Raw genomic sequence first — 26,880 nt, forward strand, 5'->3', positions numbered from 1 at the left:
TTAACAGACAGACGCACGCTTGTCGCTGCTGCTTTGAGGATGCAAGTGCAGCTACAGCCCACACATTTCACAAAGACAGAAAAAAGAAGAAGAATATTTTTATTGTTTGTGTAGCACACTTTGAGGGTGTCACCACCCTTTAACAGACAGACACACGCTTGTCGCTGCTGCTTTGAGGATGCAGGTGGAATCTAGACGGGATTTGGAACCGGGGACACACTACCTCCATCAATTGTCTAAATCCCACTGCACTAATGGCGGATACCGGACGCACGTCTAACACCAACATAGCAGTCAAGGTCTCAGTTATACGTTTTGCTTCAGGATGACTGCTGTCGTACTTCATCCTCATCGCTAGGGACTGTTAGAGGGTCAATTGTTTAGTAAAAGTAGTGATGTTCCTACTTCCTCTCTGGGATGATGAACAACTCCCAGCAGCAGCAACAGCACTATGAGGAAGTGGTTCTTGATCTTTCCCTATTTTATTTTTATCGGAGAAAGTTTGGTCCTCCATTTATGTTATATTGATATATACGTGCGGCTAAAGCGCACACAAACACAGAAAATATTTTTTTATTTTTGCTGGAGAGTAGTGCACTTTGTGGGTTACACCACCCTTTAAGAAATGAGCCAGCCGGCTCTTTACTTATGGGACACAGGCGCAAGCTTCGCGCTGCTCCTTTGTTGATGCACGTGCAGCCACAGTGCACACAAGTCACAAACACAGAAAATATATATTTTTTTGGTTTGGACTGGAGTGTACTTTGGGGATTACAGCACCCTTTAACGGTCAAGCCAGCCGGCCCTTTACTTATGACACAGGCGCACGTTTGGCGCTACTTTGTTGATGCACGTACGGCTACTGCGCACACAATTCACAAACACAGAAAATATATATTTTTTTGGTTTGGAGTGTACTTTGGGGGTTACAGCACCCTTTAACGGTCAAGCCAGCCGGCCCTTTACTTATGACACAGGCGCACGTTTGGCGCTACTTTGTTGATGCACGTGCGGCTACTGCGCACACAATTCACAAACACAGAAAATATATTATTTTTTTAGCACTTGGGGGGAGCACCCCTGATGGACAGAGCACCCCCTGGACAACACTACAGCACCCCTTTAGGACTGGGACACTGCACAGGACTTTGGAGTGGACACAGCCCCTATGGAGAACTGACTGCACAACACAGTCCAGCCAGCCCCTATGGACTTTGAAGTAGTGGACACAGCCCCTATTAACAACAGCAGCACAGCACAACACAGCCAGCCCCTATGGACTTTGAAGTAGTGGACAACAGCAGCACTACACTACACTACACTACACTACACAGCCCTAACTCCCACCCTCCCTCTTCACTGTCCACAGCCGAGTGAGAAAATGGCGCCGTCGCGGGTACCTTATATAGGATCCAAAACCCGCGAGACTCGGAAGGCGGGATGATGCCGTTTTGCCTCGATTTCAGATCCGAGTCAGGCGGGAAAAGTCGAGCCTGACTCGGATCGGACTCGGATCGGGGGGGGCTCGGGGGGGTTCGGATTTCAGAAATCCGAACCCGCTCACCCCTAGTTTAAATATGTATATTTTTAATAGCATTTTGCATTCAATAGGTGGCACTGACGTTCTTTAATTATTAATGATCAACGTAGCGTAAAAATTAACTAAGTAACGGTGCCGTGCGCAATTGCAGAAATATTTAATGTGTTTAGGGATTCAGCTTGTTCTTGCGACAGTCGGAGAAAGGTAGACAAATGTTGAGTAGGTATTTTGCCTAATGCTGGGTAGACACTTGAGCGTCCCAGCAGCTGCAGTATATGTCTGATCAGACATCACAACTGAGCGGGCATTTAAATTTGCCTACCCAGTTGTGATGTCAGTGTCGGCGGTTTCTGCAGTCAGAGTATGGATGGTCGGTGGATCGCCTTTACACACAGCCAGACGTACCGATATATCTGAATGATATATCGACATTGGCTGTGCTTCAGGATCAACCAAATATGGAGGTGAACGACGTCATTTAAAGACATATCGGTTGTACACACCCACAATGCGCTACCGATATATCATTTGTCTTCCAAAGCGGATGATATATCAACAAGTGAGTACCCAGCTTAAGGAAGAGGGAAGGTGTAAATACCTGTGTGAGTATCCTGTCTGATCCAATATAGAACAACACAGTCAGTGCTACATCAGATTTTTAAATCCACGTTGAGAATTTGATTTGCTTTATAATGACTCAAATATAGTCCTTTCTACGATATTTTATTGAAGCCAATAAATGTTTATTTGCTTCCAAGACACCAGCATCTGCTTTGTATCCTGTGACCACCAGATAGGTGCAAATGCTTATCCATTCTCTGGCTGTCCTTTAGCCCAAGGTCCCCGAGCTCACTCTTTGTACGCTACCAAGGTGGAACAAATCCACAGTAAGCGATCAGTGGGAATTAATCGCCACCATCCAAAAAGTGCTGCAGCAGAGTAACCACACATGCCCAGAATTAAGCGGTGTAAGGGGTAACACTGACTAAACCTATTACAACACAGTAGAAGTCAGTAACTGTTCTGATGGTTAATGACAAGGAGGAGTCGCTATTCCAAGATAAGGGTACTGGATGGCGAACTTAAGTAACCCAGGTGGAAGGGAACTGTGGCCCGGACGGCAGAGCAAGCCCATCCAGACACACTGTTCAAAACAGATTGATAGAATGTCTAAAAAATGACATTATGCCCAAATTGAAGATATTAACATGTTCTTAAATGTTCAGATGACGCACATCAAGCAGGCCAAGAGGATATACACACTTCATGGGCTCTACTGCTTTTATACACAACTTCAACACACACACACACATATTGGTATAGGGTCAGCAAGCCCACCTTTAAACCAATTAAGATTACAGTAGTTGACAATTCTTGCATGTGAATGAATACGGATGTAGTCACACATACTCACATTTATTATCTACCTTCAGGAATTTATGCCTTTCAAAATTGAATTTAAACTCAACTGACAGCAGTCCGAACAATTCAGTTCATCCTCTGAAGATTCACCAGGCAGAAATAGGTTAACAATATGCTTCTTGAATTCTACAGGAAATTCTAAAGATTTCCAGCAAGGCATCTTTATAAATCCCCCCCCCCCCCCCACTCAAATCACAAAACATCAGGGGTCCTGTCTGCACTATTTAAAATAGAATAATATTACATGCAAAACCAGGATTTAATAGCTTAGAAAATATATATACCCCTAAGTCTGGAGTTGTAACGGTATGAAGTCGGGAAGCCGGCGGACGTAATCCCGACAGCCGGCTTCCCGAATGCTTTATCCCAGCGAGGGTTAAATGGTCATTTTACCGACGCCGGAGACCGGCGCCTGGCATCCCAATGGAAGGGACGCCGAGCGTGGATAGCCGCGGGGGAGTTAAGTTTAGGGTTTCTGGGGGGAACTTAGGTTTAGGCACCCCCCCGGGAGGTTAGGGTTAGGCTAGGGGGAGAGAGGGTTAGGGTTAGGCACCACCCGGGAGGTTAGGGTTAGGCACCCCCGGGGGGGACTTAGGGTTAGGCACTGGGGAAGGGGGGGTTAGATTTAGGCACTTAGAGGGGGGATTAGGGTTAGGCACTGGGGGGGGGGGGAAAGAGGTTAGGGTTAGGCACCCCCGGGGGGGACTTAGGGTTAGGCACCGGGGAAGGGGGGTTAGGTTTAGGCACTTAGAGAGGGGATTAGGGTTAGGCACAGGGGGGGGGGAAGGTTAGGGGAGGGAATTAGATTAGTCTATACTTACCTTAGGGAGGATCGGCGGTAAATCATACCGATTCCGTTGTAACGTCTTCCTATGTCAGAATGTAACTGATCCCCAAAATGGCAACTCTTAAAAAATACATAATAAATATATATCTATAAACGGCGCAAGGTCCCGTAACTTAATAATGTTTCCACAGGATGGAGCTGCAGTGTGGGAAGTGTTGGTGCAGTGGTGGCCATCTTTGCTGCAAAGTTAAAACGGTGCATAACCATTGGGGTTGTAAAGTAATACAAATGTGACACCCCATTAGAGCTGTGGGAAAATTAAGAAAACAAAAAAGCATTGTGGGTAATTGCCTGGCTAATGCTGCCCTCCACTGTGCACACAGGGCTTTTCTGTGGCTCTCTTCAGGGCTTGCACCAGCAGTCAGAGGGAGCCCCAATTATACAGGTACAAGGCGCTCATTTTCCAACACAGTGGAAACGGCCATTGTTTACATCACGCAGGTTAGAAGAAGGGCTGACACCGCATCATTCTTAGTGTTCCTGCTGTATATGAGCTGCAGACAAAGGGGTCAGGATTTACAGGAGACATCTGCCTTGTGGCAGAGACGTGGCTGTGAAGTGGAAAGAGAGCAAGTTCCTTAATTGACAGCGAGCTGGGAACAACCACTGAAAACCATTTCGGAACATTTAATAATCCTACTTCTTTGTAACAGCAATATCTTGACAGCCTTCCGCTCTGCCAGGTATGCTAGAGCTGTAGGGTTATCATCGGGAAAATGCTCTGCTGATGCGAGAGCTGGAGTTCAGACATTTCTGATGTTATTGAATGTGTATGCAAAATATATATATATCTATATCCTCTATTATGCGTAACAAATGTATAATTTATCATTTTCTCTCTTTTCCCATTTCTGATGCCAGTGGCATTAATATGCAAATGAAGCAAAACAGTCCAGCAGGCATTCCAGTCTTCTAAAAAGCGAGCTGGATTCTTCCCAACAGTTCTATCAACAAACTAGAAAATGTATCAGACACCAAGTCAAAGACCTATTTCATTGAACGGTCACCAAAGTCCTATTAAACAAAGCTCAAAGTAATGGCACTCAGCCGCTTCCTCCTATAAGTGAGCTACAAAAAAATAAAGTAATTTAAGACTGTGGCGAATCACAGGTGAGAAATGCACAACACTCCTTATGCGTTCATTGTGGCTAACTACGCACCCAGAACAGATGGCTTTGTAGCGTAGCGCATGGCTCGACAAATCCCGGGGGCCAGTTCGCCATGGCTACCAGATTTTGCTGCCTGGCTACTAGATTTTGCAGTGAGGGAGGAAGCAGATCCTCATCAGCTCCGGCGGAGATTCATGCCTATAGTGTTGTGGTGTTCATATCATGCACAGGAGTGCATGTGCTGAGTGTTGCCTGCGGTGACTGCTGTGCCTGTGTCCGTCCCGGCCTGCACTGACGACTCCTCTCCATCCTGGCCTGCTCTGATCCCTACTCTCTGCTGATCCCCCTGTACGTCCCGGCTGTCTACTGTCTCCTATCTCCGGCTGCATAGAGCTCTCCGGTAGTAGGGTCTATGCATGGCCAGGGATTGCGGAGCAGCTTCAGAGGGATAGTGGTGTGACCACGAGGGGGGGGGGGGTTTGTTGTACTTTCTGGCACCATTATTTTATGTGAAATGTGGTCCGTTATTACTGGAGGGTGGGGGGTGCAGCAGGGGAGCTGTGCAGAGCAGTGAAAGGGGTCTCCATTTTACTGTATCTATTCAACTGTGACCATTTTGTGGACTAGTATAGTGTGTATAACAGTTGCATAACACACAGAGCTGTGCTCCTCACTCACTCCTGTAACTTTTTTGGGGGGACGGTGGTCTGGCTCCAACACTTTCATCCTGGCTCCTAAATTTAAAAAAAATTGTCAAGCCCTGGCATAGAGGCAGTCTGGGACAACATAAATAACCTGAGCTTTCATCTGAACACTCGAACGGGCTGCAGCACAATCGGTTTCCAGAAAAAAATATACTGAATCCTGCCTATGACTCTACATTACTTATAATCTTTAGAAATTGAAGGGGAAGGTCCAAAAGCTGGTTCTATGGCGGGCACAAGATTATTCGTCTACCGATGCCAATTTGAAGACTGTTGCGTCAAGATCAAGTTCGATAGAAAGAAGGGTTGGATTAAAGGCTATTAAAGATTGCATGTTGGCTGTACAAAGTGTACATTTCAAAATAACTTTGAAATACTAGTCTAAAGTGTTTAAATGGAGATAGACAAATCAATCAAAAATAATCAGATAAGGGGTTTGAACAGCACTAACGAACCTAAGTGGTTAATCCATAAATTAAAAAATATATATATATATACGCTAAAACTTGTTAAACCATATTGTAACGTACACAAGAATAAATAAGAAATAATGACATCTAGTAAATACATACATATATTATGAGACTCTATATGGCTTGGTTAAAGGTAGCTACTTTCATATAAAAACATAAAATCGGCTGGATACCTCATCAATGTAAATTCCAGGCAGTAAAAACAATAAAAAGAGCGAGATGGATATTGAATTGATGAAATGAATAAAAAAAAAATATATAATAATGAAGATTAAAAAATAAATGTCTGTTAAAAAGTACTAATTCAGATGGCAAACGACATATATGATTATAGCAGTCACTGGCCTCAATAAATTAAACCGGGATATTATCCAGCTTGTTCATATTATCCAAGCTACTGAGGAAGTTGTGGGCCATTCCACGACGAAACGCGTATGGGAACCCCACGGGCATCAACAACTGCACTATTGGATACGAGTCCACCCGAGCCACGGGTTCCCGCCTGACTCGCATCCCACTTCGAGGCCGAACATCATCCTCCCAACGGCAGATTCTCACGAGAGTTTATTTCTATATAAAGGCACCGTGACCGGGACTCGGCGCCATTTCACTCGCACGCTGCTCTGCTCATTAAAGTGGCTGTATCCAGACTCACAAGTGGCTGTGCTGTTAAAGTGACTGTGTATAGGGGGCAAACTGCACGCTGATGTATGCTGCGCTAAACTCTGTCTAGACTCACAAGTGGCTGTGTGTACAAGGCATGCTGATGTATACTGCACTGTACTCATGCCCTTCTGCTCCATTGTAAAAAAAAAAAAAGTAAAATATTTAAAAAAAACCTCAAAAAAACTACTTTTTTTTGGAGCTGTACCCCACTGTGTATAAAATTACTGTGACTCTGTTGGCCGTACCCCACTGTGTATACAAGCACTGTGACTCCTTGGGCCATATCCCTCTATGTGTTCATAGTGTTCACAAAAGTGGCAGTCCATGTCGCTGAAGTGCTTGGTTTGTTGAAGTGTGCATGTCCATTTTAATAACCAACATAAGGGTGGGAGGGCCCAAGGACAATTCCATCTTGCACTACCTTTCATTTCTGCCACTGCTGTGTGTCAATGTTTCATAGATGTGCTTTACACTGCGGTATCTGTGCCGCTGCTGTCAATTTTTGGAAAAAATCCAAATCCAGTCACGGCGGTATCCAAATCCAAAAAGAATGGTCCGGCGCACATCTCTAATTGGAGCCTCTATTGGACTTTTTTCCGGACTATCACCATCCATCTTCTTCAGTCTTATATACTCCAACACGCCATTGCAGCAATCTCTGCATGTACATCGGGTCATGATCATCGATAAGTCTAGTAAATACTAACAAGCTGGAGAATACCCCGGATTTATTTATTGAGGCCAGTGACTGCTATATGTCGTTTGCCATCTGAATTCAATTTTAACAGACATTTATTTTTTCATCTTTATTATTATATTTTTTTTATTCATTTCATCAATTCACTATCCATCTCACTTCTTTTTATTGTTTTTACTGCCTGGAATTTACATTGATGAGGTATCCAGCCGATATATGTTTTTATACGACTGTGCAGCAATAAATTAGCTACCTTCAACCAAGTCGTACATTGTCTCATAATATATGTATGTATTTACTAGATGTCATTATTTTTCATTGATTCCTGTGTACAGTACAATATGGTTTAACAAGTTTTAGTGTATATTTATTTTTAATTTATAGATTAACCACTTAGGTTCATTAGCGCTGTTCAAACCCCTTATCTAATTTTTCTGCATTAGGAGTCAGACACCCTCCCTCCATCTGAACTAGCCTGCTTAGTGACAGCGCCAGACTGATCTTTCTCTTTCTTTGATATTGTATATTGCTTAGTCAAAAATAATCATCTGGAAGAGGAAGGTACTACAACAAAAAAGTGACCAGGAAAATTCACAGCAGTATGTGTATATTTACACATCTCAGATTAGTTAGTGTGCGCACATTGTTTGACAATGGGTTCCAAGAACTCTCACTTCACTGCATAAGTAAGGTCAGATCCAAAGTTCCAAGGAGAATTTTAGACATGCAGGAAAATGTATTTCCAGTTTTATCATCAGTAACATCACCAAGATACTGTGAGGACTCTAGAATCCATCATGCAAAGATAGCCCAAATATTTGGGACATAACTTCTAGGAAGAACTTGGCCCCTGAGTTTTGCACTTCATGGGGTATTCTGTAAATACATGAACAAGAGAAAAAATCATATACTGCTACTGTACTACTGTTGTGAAAGATTCATCAAAACTTGTTCACACAAACAAAAATCAGTTCTACAGTGAGGAAAGGTGGTTTAGAATCATTTAACCATCCACCTTACAGTACAGATCTGGCTAAAGGTACAAAGGTAATGTTCTATTCCAAAACCTATTGAAAAACTTGTATGGAATGTCTATAATGTTTACTGTAGTGATTTACTACTTCGATCTGGTGCTGACCATCTCCTCTCTGGAAGGCTGTGGCAGGTGGGCTCCTCCCTCCATATCTCATAGACCTTCCCTAAGAGGACAGCCTTTTGGGGTAAAATTGAGGACCTTTTAAGCAGGGTAATCAAAGTCACAATCACTTTGCGGTTTTTCCTCCTTGGGCTCCCCATTAAGGCTTTAGACAAGCCAACAGACAAGTTAGTTACCCAGGTCCTCTCTGCAGGGCTAACTGCCCAAAGGAAGGTGCCCCGACCCCCTACCTCTTTATAAAAGGGTTATCAGAAAAAATTTGGCACCTAGCTGCAATCGGAAAAAGTACAGTTTACCTCCATAACATATTGCACAAGCTCTCTAAGGACATGGTACACTTGTATATCTGTGTGTGATTGTCTGAATCTGTATACGAAGTGCTACAATGCAGCGGCCGCAGAATTTCTTCATTCCGTTGGGTTTCATATACAGAGGTGCACACAGATATAGAAGCTTTGTATATCAATTTAATCAGTAGTGTCTGCTGGTGCGTCCTAGTTGCATCACATTGTGGCTTAGACAAATTTTCGGCAAAGAAAGACGCCCAACGCTAGCAGAGTAGCACGGGACCTGGAGGCTCATTCACACCATGCAAGTTACGTTGCATTGGCATATTTAGGCTAGATGTATGAGGACACCTCTGTACCACTGCCCTTATTTCTCATCCCCAGGCGAACCTTCCTCCTACTCCACCCTTCTCCCAATACACCATTCTTTGTTCCTTTTTACTTATGTATATTTATGAAAAAACTGAAGTACCCGGCATTGCCCGGGTTTAAATCTTCAAATTGTGTTAGGCCATCCAGACCAATTGCCACCCCTCTGAAGTTTTCATTCAAATCCATCCAGAAGAAAACTCAGAACAGGCTCCCCGGGTCAATGTTCTGCCTAGCATACACCAACGGGAGGTCCGACCGGGACCTCAAATCCCTAGTATGTCTTCTGGGATCCAACGTTACCACTCTGTTAAGTTTTTGTACAAATCCATTCAGTGGAAGGCTCAGAACAGGCTCTCTGGTCAAAGTTCTGGTCAGTGCACACCAACCAGAGGCCCGACCGGTGCCCTAACCTTCCTAAAACCAAGTCCGGATCCAACTGGACCACCTCACATTCGTTTCATCCCTATCGGTGCAGGGGTGTCATAACTGGACAGACAAACAGACCAATGAATTTTATATATGAGTCATGTATCACGTTTAATTTACACATGACTGCTTGTTCAATATTGATTTTCTATCCAGAGATGTAGGTCTCCAGTACGTTTCCGCATCCTTTATTGCGTACCGGCTTCCTTTTTCTAGTTTACAATGCTTTGGTGATTTTTTTTTTCTCCTCTATGTATAGTAGTAATTTGTATTGTTAATTTGTGTGGTGTGTAGTTACTCAGAGATTTGAAGAGCAAAGAGATAGATTTTTTTCTATAATAATATTTTTACGTGCAAAACTAAAATGTGTTGAATGCAGTAGAGTACATTGAAAATCAGTGAGCAAATGTCCCCGCTAACTTCACACCTTCATAGTTTTAAGTAGGGAACTCACTTAGTGGCAATTGTATGATTAATTTAGAAGACAAAATAGTACAGAGCATGATGGAGAAATGAAGACTCAGGGGTCTATTTACTAAGCAGTGTTAGGAGAAGTGAAAAGTGAAGAGTGAAAAGTGATAAGGTGCCAGCCAATCAGCTCCCAACTGTCATTTTTCAAACACAGCCTGTGAGATGGCAGTTGGGAGCTGATTGGCTGGCACCTTATCACTTTTCACTTCTCCTAACACTGCTTAGTAAATAGACCCCTCAGACTTGTGCTTTAACTTTACAGGTTGTGTTAGTTTTGTTTTTTTTTGGAACACTCAATAAGAGTCAGTTGCTTCGTGTTCAAAAGAACAATCTTCTAAAATGTATTTTAAAGGCCTTAAACATAACAAACCACAATCGTGAGGTGAAACCAATCAGGGCGCACCCACGGACATGCCAGATTCTCCTTCCAATTGTTCTGGCACTTATTTCATAAGGAGATTAGCAGCGAGATATATGCATTTGCAGACAATAGGCTGTGTCGGATTCTTGTAAAGTGATCAAGGCAGACTTGTATTCATTTCCCAGGGACCATTCCTGTTCCGTGTTGTCATGACAGGAGCTTGTCTAGATTTCAGTTTGTATTTTTGCATGCAGAAAGCCAAAGAACCATTTTCCGTTTTAAAGAGCTTGTATAAACAGGTTTCTGGTTACCAGATTGTATATGAAGCCATTTGCTTAAAACGATCACTATGATCACATCGATCCTTCAGAAAATACCATCATCACCTTTTAAAGTTGTCATTTATTTCCATTAGGCTGAGTTTAGTTTTTAAACTTCTAAATTGCCCCGGGATGGTTTTCCTATCTAGGAGCTTTGTCATGCATAGATGATGAGCACAATGTCAGCAATTCAAATGTTATAAATTCAGGCTGCAGATGTGTATCATCCAACACGACTGTAGAGTAGATTGAGGGCATCCCATCTGCTGGCGGCTTTGTGATCCATTGTTATTTACCGCATGGATTTGCTCTGAGCACAATGTACAGTTGCCTTTTCAGCAAAACACTTGGAATAACACAAAGGACTTTTAACACAATTGGATATTCTGAAATGTATAGGATAAGCATAGTAGCGCTTAATAGCAAAAATGTAGCCGACCAAAGCATAATGCTCATAAAAGAAAAATGTTCAAGTTGGGGATCAGATGAACCCCTAACCTGACGTAATTTTATTTTCATTCATGTTAAAGGTGTATCCACTGATGTGTTATGGCGGCAAAATGTACCCTCTCCCCCCCCTCTATAATGGTACTTTGGTGGGTTACCAGAACTCACATATGGCCGGGATCTCTGCTGATCAGCTTTGGCATGGCTGCTAGAGAGGCCAGAGCAGTGCCAAAACCAGGGCACCAGGGTACAGACTATATGCGAGTACAAAAGGCTTTTCTAAATACAACAAAATGGTGGATTCCAATCACCCTACAAACATATCACTACAGGGAATGCCTTTACAGGGAAATTCTGCTACATGGAGAGCCGTGCAATGCCAGAAGAGATTGGCACAGGTTCCGGCTATAGTTTAGTGCCAAGACCCGACCCTAGTAAATACTTTAAATGGTGGTGGTTCCAGGTGGAGAGACCCCCACCATAGCACTATTATTGGCAAATAAATTTTGCTTATTAGAGTATACCCCTTTAATGGAATTCACCATTACAATATTTACGATGTTTCAACTTTACATTTATATCATCATCTAAAAACAGACAGACAGATAGATAGATACCAGGTGGGGAACAGAGTGCCACGCATGCTATATAAATGGCTGGCGCTCCTGTCTTTTAATCTCTGGAAAAAGAAAATTGATCCAATGACTGAAGCTCAATTCAGGCTACTTTAGGGAGTGAGCAAGCCACACACACACACACAGGCCTGAGCCAACAATAGCTCAATACTGCAGTGTGTGTCGCCAACCAAATGGTCCATTTGAATATATAACACTGGAATGGATTTGATAGCGCATATGAAAAAAAAAAACCTCTTGTTCAAAAACCCACGTGACGTGTGTACAAAGTCATCAACTTAACTGGAAGCACAAGGCCTCTCTGCAATTACATCTTTCCACTCAACTCCCAAACAACTGGTTTGGGCCAATCCAAAAACAGCCTGAATTCTTAGTATCATGGTTTCCGCAAGATGCTGGAAACATTCCTTCGAGATTCTGCTCCTTCCATGGTGACCTGATGGGATCAGGCAGCTGCTGCAGATTTGTCAGTTGTATATTCATGCTGCAAATTTCTACCACATCCCAGAGGTGCTCCAATGTACGGAGATCTGGTGACTGTGGGAGGCCATTGGAGTACACTAAACTCATTTATGGAACCAGCTCGAGATGATGTGTACTTTATGACTTCATCCTTAGCCATTATAAGATGGATAAACTGGGGCCATAAAGGGATGCACATGGTCGGCATCAGTGCTCAGCCAGGCTGCGGCACTCCACTGGTATTAAGAGGCCTAATGTGTGGAAAGAAAATATTCCCCACACCATTGCACCATAACCAGCCTGAACCATTGAAACAAGGCAGGATGGATCCATGTTGTTTACACCAAATTCTGACACAACCATCTGCATGTTGGAGCGCATACCGTGATTTGCTGGCGACCCTTTGCCCACTGTAGCCTCAGATTCCTGTTCTTACCTGACATGAGTGGTCCCTGGTGTGGTCTTCTGCTGCTGTAGCCATCCATGCTAAGTTGCATGTTGTGCATCATAGCTTTTCTGATTACCATTGTTGTAATGCAACAAGGTTATTTGAGTTACTGACGCCTTCCTGTCAGTATGAACTAGTGTGGCCCTCTCCTCTGACCACTGCCTTTAACTAGGCATGTTTCACCCACGGAACTGCCGCTTACTGGGTGTTTATTGCTTTGCACATAATTCTCTGTACACTCTAGGGACCTCCTGAAAATTTCTGAGATACTCAAACCACCCTGTGTCACCAATAATCATTCCACGGTCAAAATCACATAGATCACATTTTTTTCCTCATTCTGGCGTTTGGTCTGAACAACAACTGAACCTCTTGACCCTGTTAGGATGTTTTTATGCATTGAGTTGCTGCCACAGGATCGGTTGTTTAGATATTAGCATTAACAAGCTAGTGTAAAGGTGCACCTAGTAAAGTGGCCATTGAGTGTATATTTGTGATTGAAAACTCTGTCTTAGAAAGCTGTGTGTTGTATGTCATAGCCATATAAATAGTTACCATTATAGAAAATGAAGTCTATCGCTTAGAGCTTCTGAAGTATAAAAAAAAATATTTCCTTTTCCTGTGCAAAGCAAATACACACCATGTTCTATCATCTCACCAAATTCTCAGAATCATTATTAGAGACCAAGAATCCTGCTGTTCCCTGTAAGCTAATATTCATGACTGGTTGCGCTCATAGATTAAGTAGGTAGGAGAGGCGGAACCCATTATCCACTATGAGCTTCCCAATTTACAAACAGAATGCATTACTTATTTAACTGAAATAAGGTTTACAATGGGAGAGCCAAGGAGCCACTGAACAACATAACAGACATCACCTATAGATCAATATAAACACCCTTAGCCAGTTAGTGCCGCAGCCTCATCTGCTTCATGGAACCTGGGGGAGAAAACCTAGGAGGCAAAAAGCTGCTCCTGATGGGTGTAAAATTGCTCATAAGGACTAAAGGGAGATTTATTTAATAACATTATAGCTGTATCAAACCTTCTAAAGAGGACAAGTGGAGGTGTTGTCCATAGCAACCAGTCAGCTTCGAGCTATCATTTATGTAGTATCTATACCAGTGTTGGCTAACCTTGACACTCCAGCTGTTGTGGAACTATATATCTCAGCATGCCCTGCCACAGTTTTAGCATGCCCTAATAGCAAAACTGTAGCAGTGCATGCTGGGTTATGTAGTTCCATAACAGCTGGAGTGTTAAGGTTAGCCAACACTGATCTATACTAATATAGGGGGTGATTAGCGTTGGGAATGAGTTCCTGGAGCTATTCAATTGATACCATCACACTCTGCAAGTCTGGGGATGCAGGTTATAGCGTCTAATGCCAGGCGTTTAGTTGCAGTAACCTGCATTCTCCGACTTAAGTGCCGCCCGCAAGGCTTTTGAGGCACGTGCTAAGCCAGAAACCAGCATTGCGGCAATAGATTAGGCAGATTTCTGATCACACCTCAGCGAGGGTGCGAAATCCGCTAGTCGGGGTTAACAATGCAGTTAACTGAATAGCTCCAGAAGCTCATTGCCGGCGCTATTCAACACCGCACTGAACTGAATCACCTCCATAATAAGAACATTGCGTCTGTTCCAAGTTGGCACAAAAACATCTGAATCAATTTTCATGGAAACTGCATCATTTTGTAGTGGAAACTCTTAGAAATAACCTGCACTTTATTTCATCTCGATCCGTCAAGTTAAAGCTGAGCAATAACAAAAACAAATTTATTGACATCATCAATGCAAGAGAGAGGTGTGACACCATGCACGCAACACGCAACTGGTGAGTGGTGGGGGGAGAGGTGCTTTGGGCCTGCAGTCACTTGAATAGGATAGGCTACATAGCAGTCTAGGCACAGGGCATACAGTGACATGGGTGTGAGTGGTGGGTGAATAGGATAGGTTACATAGCAGTCTGTGCACAGGGCATACAGTGACATGGGTGTGAGTGGTGGGTGACTAGGATAGGCTACATAGCAGTCTGTGCACAGGGCACACAGTGACATTGGTGTGAGTGGTGGGTGAAGGCGCTGCTGGTCACGTGGGCCACTCCTGTAACAGTACCTAAATGCAAAGCAGTACAACTAGCGCAACACAAATAAAATAAAAATGTTGGCAGAAGCTATTTTCTCGTGGGAGAAGACGCGGTCAACCGCTAGTATTCTATAAAATGATAGGTTGCTATGGTCACAGGGCCTGATTCATAGCGCTCGCAAGTGGGTCGATGTTTGGCCCCTGCGCATGCGCCGCCTCCGGCGCACGCATGCGCAAGCCCCAGCAGCTCCGTCGCTCACTACAAGACGGGGTGGCTGTCGATGTTGATGGACAGCTCGCCGCGTTTTGTAGGCGGGTAGGGGGGGTGGCTGCACAAATGGAGGTGTTCCATTTGTGGAATGCCTGCCATTTGTGGGCGGCCCTACTGACATCACTCGTGATGTCAGTAGTGGACTTCCTGCTCTACTAGAGCAGGAAGTCCACTCGGCATTGCGAGTGCTGAGACCCTACCTTAGGGTATCCTCGCAATGCCGATGGTCGCGATAATTGCGACCATCGCCAGGCCGCTCGCATTAGCTGTGGGTGGTCACCCACAGCTTTGCGAGCGGCCTGGAGGCCGACTCTAAAAAAAAACCAAAACGGCCCACCCTGGTTCAGAGCGAGCGCAGCGAGCGCCTCTGAATCAGGGCCACAGTCTCCACTTGCCCTCTTTAGAAGGTTTGGTCTGGGAAACATATCTCTAGAAGACGTCTATTGCTAAGCAACTCGATGAGGTTCTTGGAATCATTTTAGGATTTGATGATATTTCCTTCAGGTGATGCTCAGGTTCCTTACTACTAGCTGTGGAAGCTATAGATCTGCGTGTAAAGCATTCAGCTAGTCATTGACCGCACTGCGCTGACATCTGAGATTCTTAGAGGTTTAATATTGGCTCATATTAATTATCAAATATCTACATTTAATGTAATGGTTTTAAAACTAGACAAGATGAACTGATTGTTTAATTAATTATGTTATAATCACCTATCTTCCCCCCCCCCCCCGTGTATGAGATATGAGTCACTGGACCACTGAACCGTTGGGAGAGCGGCTTTCATAGTATCTCCTGGTTGACAAGGGAAACTGGCCACGTCAGCCATGCATGTTATAGAAGCGCCATGCCCCCACTGTGTAAGTTCACCGACACCCAAACACTTGTGCCGGTTATAGCGCTTGGACTGTAAACCAAGTAACACAATGGAGTAAGAGGGGCAGGGGGGAATACCGCATGTTCTCATCTGTGTTTTAAATATGGACCACGTGGAGCTGGACATAAAAATAGCAGCTCTGTAGCATATGCACCTACTGTAGTTTGCTAATAGTCATTCTCAGTGCAGACTTGCACCTGACCTACATTAGATGCACAATGTACGTCTCCAAAAAGACGTATTGTCGCTTAATCCAGATCTGAATAGCCCGCATTTGCATGGACACTCTGCACTGAACTTGGCCTATGTGAGAACATCCTGCCACATCCCAAATCGGCCTCTTTGGTCGCCAGGGTAGATCCAATAGAAATGCATACAACTCTGCACCCCCTGTCCTTGCATGTCCCCATTATCTGAGCGTGAGCAATGCTATTACATGCAAGGTGCGCTCCACAAATAGGAGAAGACTGAACTCTGCAACCGGACCTATACGGTGTATGTACTAAGCCTTGGGGGGGAGAGAGACAGAGAGAGAGAGAGAGAGATAAAGTGGATGGCGATAAAGTACCAATCAATCAACTCCTAACAGTCACGTTAGAGGCTGTGGGTTCTATTTACAAAGCTTTGGATGGAGATAAAGTGGATAGAGGTAAAGTACCAACCAACCAGCTCTTGTCATTTTTCAAACATAGCCTGGGTTGGTGCTGTATCTCCATCCTCTCTCCGCGGCTTAGTACATCTACCCCACCCCCGTATGTTTTTGATCAGCAATGTAAACGTGTTCCATTCTGTCAATGCTCTCTCACATCCGTGAATGGTGCATTATTATATCTCAGTAGGGGAAGCAACAGGGCAAATACTTACCTGTCCATATTTATATTTTATTTAAGACATTATCAAAAAGTGCGAATGGGCCCCAAACAAAAGTATACTTTTTGCAAATAAAGGGACATTAAACAAAAACAAATAAAAAACATAACAACCAATCAGATATTTGTTTACATTTCGTAACCATCACTAGAAGTTATAGCCGGAACTTAACCAGTTGCTTTGCGTAAATGTGGGGTCATCCACTCCCCTGTGAATTATTGTTACAAAAAGTGGGTACATACCTCCTGACAGTACTGGAGGATGCCCTCCTTGGTCCCAATGCAAGTCTTTGTTCCGGAGGCGTCAGTCTCCCACTTCCCATTCTGAACATTCATGTGCATATTGAGCTTGCCGCAGAACATGGCAATCTGTGGCTCAGCCAGCAGTCCGGCATTCCCATCTGCGGGGACCTAGGACAGGAAAAAACGAAAAAGTTACAACAGGGCAAGAAAAGTGGATGCTGCATTTTTTAAGTTTCATAAATAACGTCTATATTAAAGGGAAAAGCCTGATTCAGAGCACAGCGGTAAAGCAATCCTGTGAGCAGATGATTAACATAAAAGCAGAAAACCCACCAGTGTCCATTTGTCCAGATTTTCATTTACACAAAATATAAAACTATTCACGAACATATAAATCGCTAGTTGGGTAATCTGGTTGTTTTGAAAAATCAGATCTGTACAATCTGCCGTTACATCTATTAGCACATATCGGCATTAATGATGTACATTTTAAAACGTTTACTTTCTGTTATCCTATTTTCTCTGTGTAAAATTTACACCAAAAAAAGCTAAATAGTGGGATCACTGATCCCTACAATAGATCACGCAAACAGTGCAAACACGTTGTAATAAAAATCGATGGATATATAACTGCAGTTGAACAATATTACTGCATGCAGCATAAATAACAAATGTGGAAAATGTATAGCTTTAGAAATCCATACAAAAGAATTGCATAATAACTGGGACAACTGGTGGCTCTCTATTGATAGCACTTGAATAAGTGAGAGAGAAAAAAATTATTTGATGAACTAGACTGACACATACGTGGAGCACAGCCAACTTTTATCAATGTAGCATAACCTTATTAATGGTTACTCACATTATTTATAATAATCCCAATTTGTTGCCTAGCAACCTACAGCGCCACTCACCACAGTATGTGAAGCTCAAATATATATTCGGTACCATTTAAAACCGCACACATATAACTGCATACACTTTGACCAAGTCGCTGGTATCATCGGAGCAGATCAGTTTTATTTACCCCACGATCACATGACCCACATAATAATCCATATGGCCTGCCCCCTTTGGCGATCTGCACAAAATGGGGACGGTTACATCATCAAATACCAGAAATGTTTCCCCCCTTCTCTTGCAAGTTAATAAACAAATTCATTTTCCATGTCAATTAAGACAGCATAGAGAACTAGACCAGGTAACGAAATTAGTGCAGGGGGTGTGGTCGTGTCCAGAAAGGGGCGTGGCTGCATCCCCAGGTGTTTTGTGATGTTTGGGGCGTTGCAGAGTAAAAGATAATGCGTGTCCAATTAATGCATGATCACTCACATGTCTATACACAGATTAATCATCACTAAACAGTGTTCTTCTGCGGCCAAACAACACTGTGAAGGTCAAGCATGAGTTCACTGAGTATGACACCCATAAGGTATTCATTTTTGCAAAGGCTGCCTTTACGGTTTACATTTCCCAGCATAATGACGTAGATTTAGATCAACGTTCCCTGGGCTTCCGAAAGATGGCTAACCACCGGATTACTTCATGGAACCTTCCACTGTAGCTGGTTTCAAGTTAGGCTGGATCATAACTGTTACTTAATGTATTCAAAACAGGTTCCATCCCCTGGTGCTTTAGAACCCTCAATAGTTTTGCTGCCCATCCTCCACACACAGAGGGTAAATAAGGGGGCAAATAGGAGAGATAAAATTCACTAGAGCACAGGTTCTCAAACTGGGCCCTCAGGACCCCAAACAGTGCATGTTTTCCAGGTCTCCTCACAGTGAAATAATTATCTCCACCAGTGGATCTTTTAAAATGTGTTAGTGAGTAATGAATACACCTGTGCACGTACTGGGTGACCTGGAAAAGGTGAACTGTGTGGGGTCCTGAGGACCGAGTTTGAGAACCACTGCACTAGAGGAACGGTAATTGGAGAATTAATCATTCAAACAAAGAAGAAATGACTAAATATGTATGGTATCACACGGTTCTAATATATCTGTAAAATAAACTTTAAGGCTCTTTTGTTCCAGCCTTAAGGGAAAACTGTATCCACTTTGAAATAATTGCTACACTTTAATATGGATGCCAAAAAAAAGGTAGAAATGCTTAAAATTACAGATACGCTGTTAAACCTCATCATTAAGTTAAAAGCAACCATTAGCGACTATAATTCCAATCCTTTATTGATAAAAAAAATCATTATTAGAATTATATGGGTGACATAAGCACACATTAACCAGAATCCATTTCACTGAGCTGTCAAAGAGTAAAACAGAAAAGAATGGTATTAATTGCATTCATTTTGCAGACTACAGACCACTTCATTAGACATCGACTTCACTGACCAACTGTAGTGCCAACGACATGACACAGTGAGGAGGCGCAGAGAGACCTTGCACGCATCCAACACAATGGACTCCCCTATTTATTTACCAGCCGCGTGTATTCATTATTTAGTACTATGTTGGGAATCACACTTTGTTTTACAGACATCTGTTCCCATCTCTTATCAGTCTCCAGCTTGCTGGAATGACGATCAATCTTCTTTATGTTGACGTTTAATCTACATAAATTCCACGACTTTATGATTTAGTCCACTTGTCATCTGTTGTTTTGACGCACTTGTGAAAAATTAATTCATGAGAACTTTTTCAAAACATCTCCGTTTGCCACTTAACCACTTCTGCGACGGCTCGAGCTCCACACGTTACGCAACCATCCGCTGGGCATACTGTGTATTCGCCAAGGACGTAGCTATATAAGCGCTGGGTCATTAATCAAGCCCAAGACATATGACGGCTGGCCTCATTAAACACAAAAGTATCATGGCATGAGGGAGACTTCTGAGAGGAGAGATTTCAAAGGCTGCTTCAGAAAACTGGCAGCGAGATGACCTTAATATCAGAAATGAAGAGGAAATATCAGGCATGAAGCAAAAATGGAAGCTGTAAGCCACAATGATTTGTTTCCAGAGATCGTAGATGTAACCACTGGTCAGGCCAAGACTTTAACCTCTAGCGGGACTGGATTTAGTGAATAGAATTCAATAATAGAGCATACCTGCAACACAATGCATTCTGTGACAACCGCTGTGTTGTCATAGTGGAGCCACTCTTAGGACCAGATTCAGACCCGTTCGCTGTGAGCGATTTTCGCCCATCTGCACATGTGTAAAATTCGCAGTGCGCGTGCGCAAGAAATTCGTTGCGATCTGATTTTGGTAGTTCGTAAGTCACTATCAGGTCGCTGCTTTGAGTAACAGATAGTACCGTTTGTGGGTGGTAACAGGGGAAGGTGCTTGTGAACTGGGGGAGTGGTGTTGCTAACGCAGGCGTGTCAGTCCCCCAAATTGCCGTTTAAAGGGCGTGCATAATTAGCAAAGTAGCGTCATTGTACACGTCACCTGTTTGTTTTTCAGCCTGCACTGATTGCAGTGCTTGCAGCGGGGAAAGGCAACCTCAAGGACTGCGAGCTGCTCCGGTGGCTCACGATGGTCCCGAATAATCCTACATTTCCCGGAGATGACGTGTGTTGCGAGAGGCAAGGGGGCATCTACAGACACTTGCGAGAGCACTTTGCTGTAGCTCGCTAACACACAGTGGACGTCCTTACGCGACGCAGTGCAGCGCTTAATTGAAATATCCGGCCCCTTTTGGCCAGCGAGCGATCGCATCTTCCGAGCGGGTCTGAATGAGCTCCTTAATGCAACCAAAGCTACTTGGAGCCTCAGTACGGCATTGCAACTGAATGCAGTAAGTGCAATAAAAAACAAAAGCAAACTCAGAACTGCAGCCATTAGAGACGAGGACTGGGACTAATTTGAATAGAGATGCCAATCTCTGGACAACATATAGTACTTATGCTGGCCATACACTAGTACGACCAGCATAAGATAAGATTCATCCTAAGATATCCCTTGAACTCCCCGGAGCTCCCTGGCAGACCCGGTCATACGAAATTGTGCTTATTTCACACACGATTTACATACGATCTGTCGTACGATCACTCGTCCCTATAGGACGGATCGTGATACGATTGATCGTGTCTCACCAAAAACATGCGATCATAATAGATTTAAACGACACCGCTCAGATGGTCGGACACACAATGCATCGCATGCAAGTACACGGCACGATCAACATACGATCAAGACGGATAATAAGGGCTGCACATCTGATCATACGATACGTTTTAAGGAGCTGCGGGAGCGCGCATCGCATCCTACTTAAAAAGACAACATGATTTCCACATGATTCAACGTACGGCGCGTCGAAAATCGGGCAATCGGCCTGTAATCGTGCTAGTGTATGGCCAGCATTAGGGACTCCCCTTACCAAAGTAACTCTGTGGTACAGCCAAAGGTAAAGCAGTACGGACTGCAGGAAAGCTGTCAGTACTGGAAAATTAAGAAACTAGGTTAGGGGACTGTGTAGACAACACATATGGAAATGGAACAGATATTAACTTTTGCACGATAAGAGCAGATCTTTCTGTATATAGGAACAGTGGTAAACCATATACGACTGACCGGCGGTTCGGTACAGTGCAGTCCGTATTCATTGAGAGTGCTGACCTCTCTCTGCAGCTGAAAGCACCTATAATACGATGCCGAAACTAAAAGGCTCACTCGCTGGGATTGTCTTTAATAGTAGAGCTTGTCCAAAATGTGAACCTATCTGTTCTCTAGCAGCAAACCCCAACCAGATGAGGAAACGAGAGGGGGAGTTGCTCATTTAGCATTTTTAATCCACATCAACAGACTAAGTAAATGGAGGTTTTCTTCCAATGCTGCAAACCAGCCTTGTTTTTAATCTCCATGCCAACTCATTAATGCACTAAATCCGGATTTCTGCTGAAGGAAATAAATGACGTTTGCCTCGCGTGTGATAATGTCTCTGGCCAATTTAGACAGTTTACTGTGAGTTAACCTGATATCTCCACTTTCTTTGATTTGATCTGGCAGAAACACAAAGCTGCTTGGCACATTGACATTAAAGCATGGGTCATCCGCACTCACAAACTGATCAAATCCTCTGGTTGTGCGGCTGAAGTGCCTAACAAACGGCCGACTACAGATTTCTTGGTTTAAACATGAAAACAGGTTTCGCATGTGGCTGCCAATGTTTAATTTCCCTGGACACTTTTCATTACAAAAAAAAAAAAGCCAGTTCCCTAACAGATGTGCGAATACCTCAGAGGGCCCATTGACGTAAGTCGAGGAGGTAAAGCTTTGGTGTGTTGAGAGTGCAGTGACCATATACCTAATGCTGGCTACACACTTTAACAACGGATCGGTGAGAAGACCGATCCGCCGTCCGTGTAAGCTATGCACACATTCCATTCAGCCGCTTGATAGGTCTAGCCTGACAGAACAACTGGGCAGGCATTTAAATGTACCCCCCCCCCCAGCTGTGATGTCAGTGTCGACAGTCCCTGCAGCCAGTGTACAGGCAGTTGGAGGGTCGCCCGTACACACAGCCATACGTACCGATAGATCGGCTTTGGCAGTGCTGCAGAGCTGACCTGATAGTTCTGTGGACAATATCGTGTAAAAACATATCGCACGTACACACCCGCTAATCATTGATCCCTATGAAGAACTTTCACACGCCAAAATGTGTACCCAAGGCATATTAGAATGAGCCTTCAACCATTTCTATAGTCATGTGTAAATACAGTCAAGTGTAGTGTTCCCTCTAGCTCCGGCGGCAGGCAGGGAGCCGGAGCGGGCAATCTAGTGCGTGCGCCGAAGGTGCGCGCCCAAAAAGGGGGCGTGGTCATGAAAAGGGGGTGTGTCTATAAGACGCGTCCCCTTTTCGTCATACTTGGGGGCGTGCACGGCGCTTATGGACATGCCGGGCAGCCCCCAAGCGCTGCAGAAAGGGATAATAGACGCCAGGCGCATGTGCCCGGCGTCTATTCTCCGGTGGTGACCGGGTCACCGCATGTTTCTCCACCCGCAGGACACTGCGTCCCGCGGGTGACAACAGCTCCCGCTGGCTGTGAGGGCAGGGCGCTTTTTGCCCTCCTCCTGGAGGGCAGGGTGCTTTTTGCCCTCCAGAAGGAGGGCAGGGCGCCGCGCCCCGCTAATACAGCCTAGCGGGAACGCTACAGGTGCATATATATTGGGACATTGACAGAATTTTCATATTTTGGCCTCTGTTCACCACCACAATGGCTTTGAAATGAAACAAACAAGATGTGCTTTAACTGCAGACTTTCAGATTTAATTTGAGGGTAATTACATCCAAATCAGGTGAACGGTGTAGGAATTACAACGGTTTCTATATGTGCCTCCCACTTTTTAAGGGGCCAAAAGTAATGCAACAAACAAAACAATCCTAAATCTAACTTTCACTTTTTAATCCTTTGTTGCAAATCCTTTACATGCAATTACAGCCTGAAGTCTGGAACGCATAGACGTCACCAGACGCTGGGTTTCATCCCTGGTGATGCTCTGCCAGGCCTCTACTGCAAATGTCTTCAGTTCCTGCTTGTTCTTGGGGCATTTTCCCTTCAGTTTTGTCTTCATCAAGTGAAATGCATGCTCAGATGGATTCAGGTCAGGGGATTGACTTGGCCATTGCATAACATTCCACTTTTTAGCCTTAATAAACTCTTTGGTTGCTTTTGCAGTATGCTTCGGATCATTGTCCATCTGCACTGTGAAGCGCAGTCCAATGAGTTCTGAAGCATTTGACTGAATATGAGCATATAATATTGCCCGGATCACTTCAGAATTCATTCTGCTGCTTTTGTCAGCAGTCACATCATCAATAAATACAAGGGAACCAGTTCCATTGGCAGCCATACATGCCCACACCATAACACTGCCACCACCATGCTTCACTGATGAGGTGGTATGTTTTGGATCATGACCAGTTACTTTCTTTCTCCATACTCTTCTCTTCCCATCACTCTGGTACAAGTTGATCTTTGTCTCATCTGTCCATAGGATGTTGTTCCAGAACTGTAATGGCTTTTTTAGATGTTGTTTGGCAAACTCTAATCTGGTCTTCCTGTTTTTGTGGCTCACCAATGGTTTACATCTTGTGGTGAACCCTCTATATTCACTCTTGTGAAGTCTTCTCTTGATTGTTGACTTTGACACATATACACCCACCTCCTGGAGAGTGTTCTTGATTTGGCCAACTGTTGTGAAGGGGTTTTTCTTCACCAGGGAAATAATTCTTCTGTCATCCACCACAGTTATTTTCCGTGGTCTTCCAGGTCTTTTGGTGGTGCTGAGCTCTCCGATGCGTTCTTTCTTTTTAAGAATGTTCCAAACAGTTGATTTGGCCACACCTAATGTTTTTGCTACCTCTCTGATGGGTTTGTTTTGATATTTCAGCCTAATGATGGCTTGCTTCACTGATAGTGACAGCTCTTTGGATCTCATATTGAGAGTCGACAGCAACTGATTCCAAATGCAAATGTCACACCTAGAATGAAATCCAGACCTTTTACCTGCTTAATTGATAATGAAATAACGAGGGAATAGCCCACACCTGTCCATGAAATAGCTTTTGAGTTGATAGTCCCATTACTGTTGGCCCCTTAAAAAGTGGGAGGCACATATAGAAACCGTTGTAATTCCTACACCGTTCACCTGATTTGGATGTAATTACCCTCAAATTAAATCTGAAAGTCTGCAGTTAAAGCACATCTTGTTGTTTCATTTCAAAGCCATTGTGGTGGTGAACAGAGGCCAAAATATGAAAATTCTGTCAATGTCCCAATATTTATGCACCTGACTGTAGATCAAAAATCTCACACAGGTTCATTAATCACGGCCAGGATTCCTAGGACACATAGACCTCGATAAAAACTGAATAATCTATACACATGCACCGCTCTGAGAGAGACAGGACTACATCATCAATATTTGACACAAACTAAGCATACACTGAGATTTCAATGGCCAGTTCGGTGATTTTAGTGTATGGACCGAAATGACTGCCCATCCTGGACAATATCAGATAAGGACTGATTTTATGCCCAGTCTAGGCTGTCAGAACTGGGTTGTGTGTGTTGCCTACGATTTGGGTTTTTAGAGGGTCTTGTCCATCTCCTCCCAAGTAAAACGACCTGTCCAGTATGTCTGAACAAGTGACTGGGCATGGGCAGCCCTCCTGGATGTGAGTAGACCAAACAGTACTTGGTGCACGCGCAAATAATAGGGTAGAATTCTAGACAAGACAGGAGGAGCAGACATACAGTGCATCCGGAAATTATTCACAGCGCGTCACTTTTTCCACATTTTATGTTACAGCCTTATTCCAAAATGGAATACATTCATTTTTCTCCTCAAAATTCTACACACAATACACCATAATGACAACATGTAAAAAGTTTTTTTGAGATTTTTGCAAATTTAATAAAAAAAAAAATTAAGAAATCACATGTACATACGTATTCACAGCCTTTGCTCAATACTTTCCCCTAGATTGTAAGCTCCTAGGAGCAGGGCCCTCCTCCCCACTGTCTCACAGCCTTCTTCTCTAGCACTTCTATGACGGCCTTCACCTTCAGAGCTGTACTGTGTATGGAGAATTGTGTTGCTAATTGTTACTTGTGTTCTATTTATATTTTGGTTACTGTATTGTAATGTAATGTTCTGTGTACCCTTAACTGTATGTACGGCGTTGCGGACCACTTGTGGCGCCCTATAAATTAAATGTAATAATAATAATAACTTTGTTGATGCGCCTTTGGCAGCAATTACAGCCTCAAGTCTTTTTGAATATGATGCCACAAGCTTGGAACACCTATCTTTGAACAGTTTCACCCATTCCACTTTGCAGCACCTCTCAAGCTCCATCAGGTTGGATGGGAAGCGTCGATGCGCAGCCATTTTCAGATCTCTCCAGAGATGTTCAATCGGATTCAAGTCTGGGCTCTGGCTGGGCCACTCAAGAACATTCATAGAGTTGTCCTGAAGCAACTCCTTTGATATCTTGGCTGTGTGCTTAGGGTCGTTGTCCTGCTGAAAGATTAACCATCGCCGCAGTCTGAGGTCAAGAGCGCTCTGGAGCAGGTTTTCATCCAGGATGTGTCTGTACATTGCTGCATTCATCTTTCCCTCTATCCAGACTAGTCTCCCAGTTCCTACCACTGAAATACATCCCCACAGCATGATGCTGCCACCACCTAGCCTGGTTGCCTCCAAACAGAATGCCTGGGATTCACGCAAAAGAGTTCAATCTTTGTCTCTCATGGTCAGAGTCCTTCAGGTGCATTTAGGCAAACCCCAGGCGGGCTGCCATGTGCTTTTTACTAAGGAGTGGCTTCCGTCTGGCCACTCTAACATACAGGCCTGATTGGTGGATTGCTGCAGAGATGGTTGTCCTTCTGGAAGGTTCTAGTCTCTCCACAGAGGAATGCTGTAGCTCTGACAGAGTGACCATCGGGTTCTTGGTCACCTCCCTGACTAGGGCCCTTCCCCCCGATCGCTCAGTTTAGACGGCCGGCCAACTCTAGGAAGAGTCCTGGTGGTTCCGAACTTCTTCCATTTAAGGATGATGGAGGCAACAGTGATCATTGGGACCTTCAAAGCAGCAGATATTTTTCTGTACCCTTCCTCAGGTTTGTGCCTCGACACAATCCTGTCTCGGAGGTCTACAGACAATTCCTTGGACTTCATTCTTGGTTTGTTCTCTGACATGCACTGTCAAGTGAGGGAC

The 26,880-nt window shown here is 43.9% G+C and overlaps 1 protein-coding gene across 4 annotated transcripts in view; it reads right to left on the minus strand.

Annotated features, from left to right (window-relative positions):
- APP (amyloid beta precursor protein) overlaps positions 1-26,880 on the minus strand; it is a 279,838-nt gene that overhangs the window by 178,493 nt on the left and 74,465 nt on the right. For all 4 annotated transcript variants that reach the window (XM_088481634.1, XM_088481637.1, XM_088481633.1 and 1 more), the window contains exon 2: positions 17,192-17,359. In XM_088481634.1, the coding sequence (XP_088337760.1) occupies positions 17,192-17,359 (168 nt within the window). The remainder of the gene's footprint in view (positions 1-17,191; positions 17,360-26,880) is intronic.

Source organism: Taudactylus pleione, unplaced genomic scaffold (genome assembly GCF_031769625.1).
Source record: "Taudactylus pleione unplaced genomic scaffold, aTauple2 ptg000276l, whole genome shotgun sequence".
Lineage (NCBI taxonomy): Eukaryota > Metazoa > Chordata > Amphibia > Anura > Myobatrachidae > Taudactylus > Taudactylus pleione.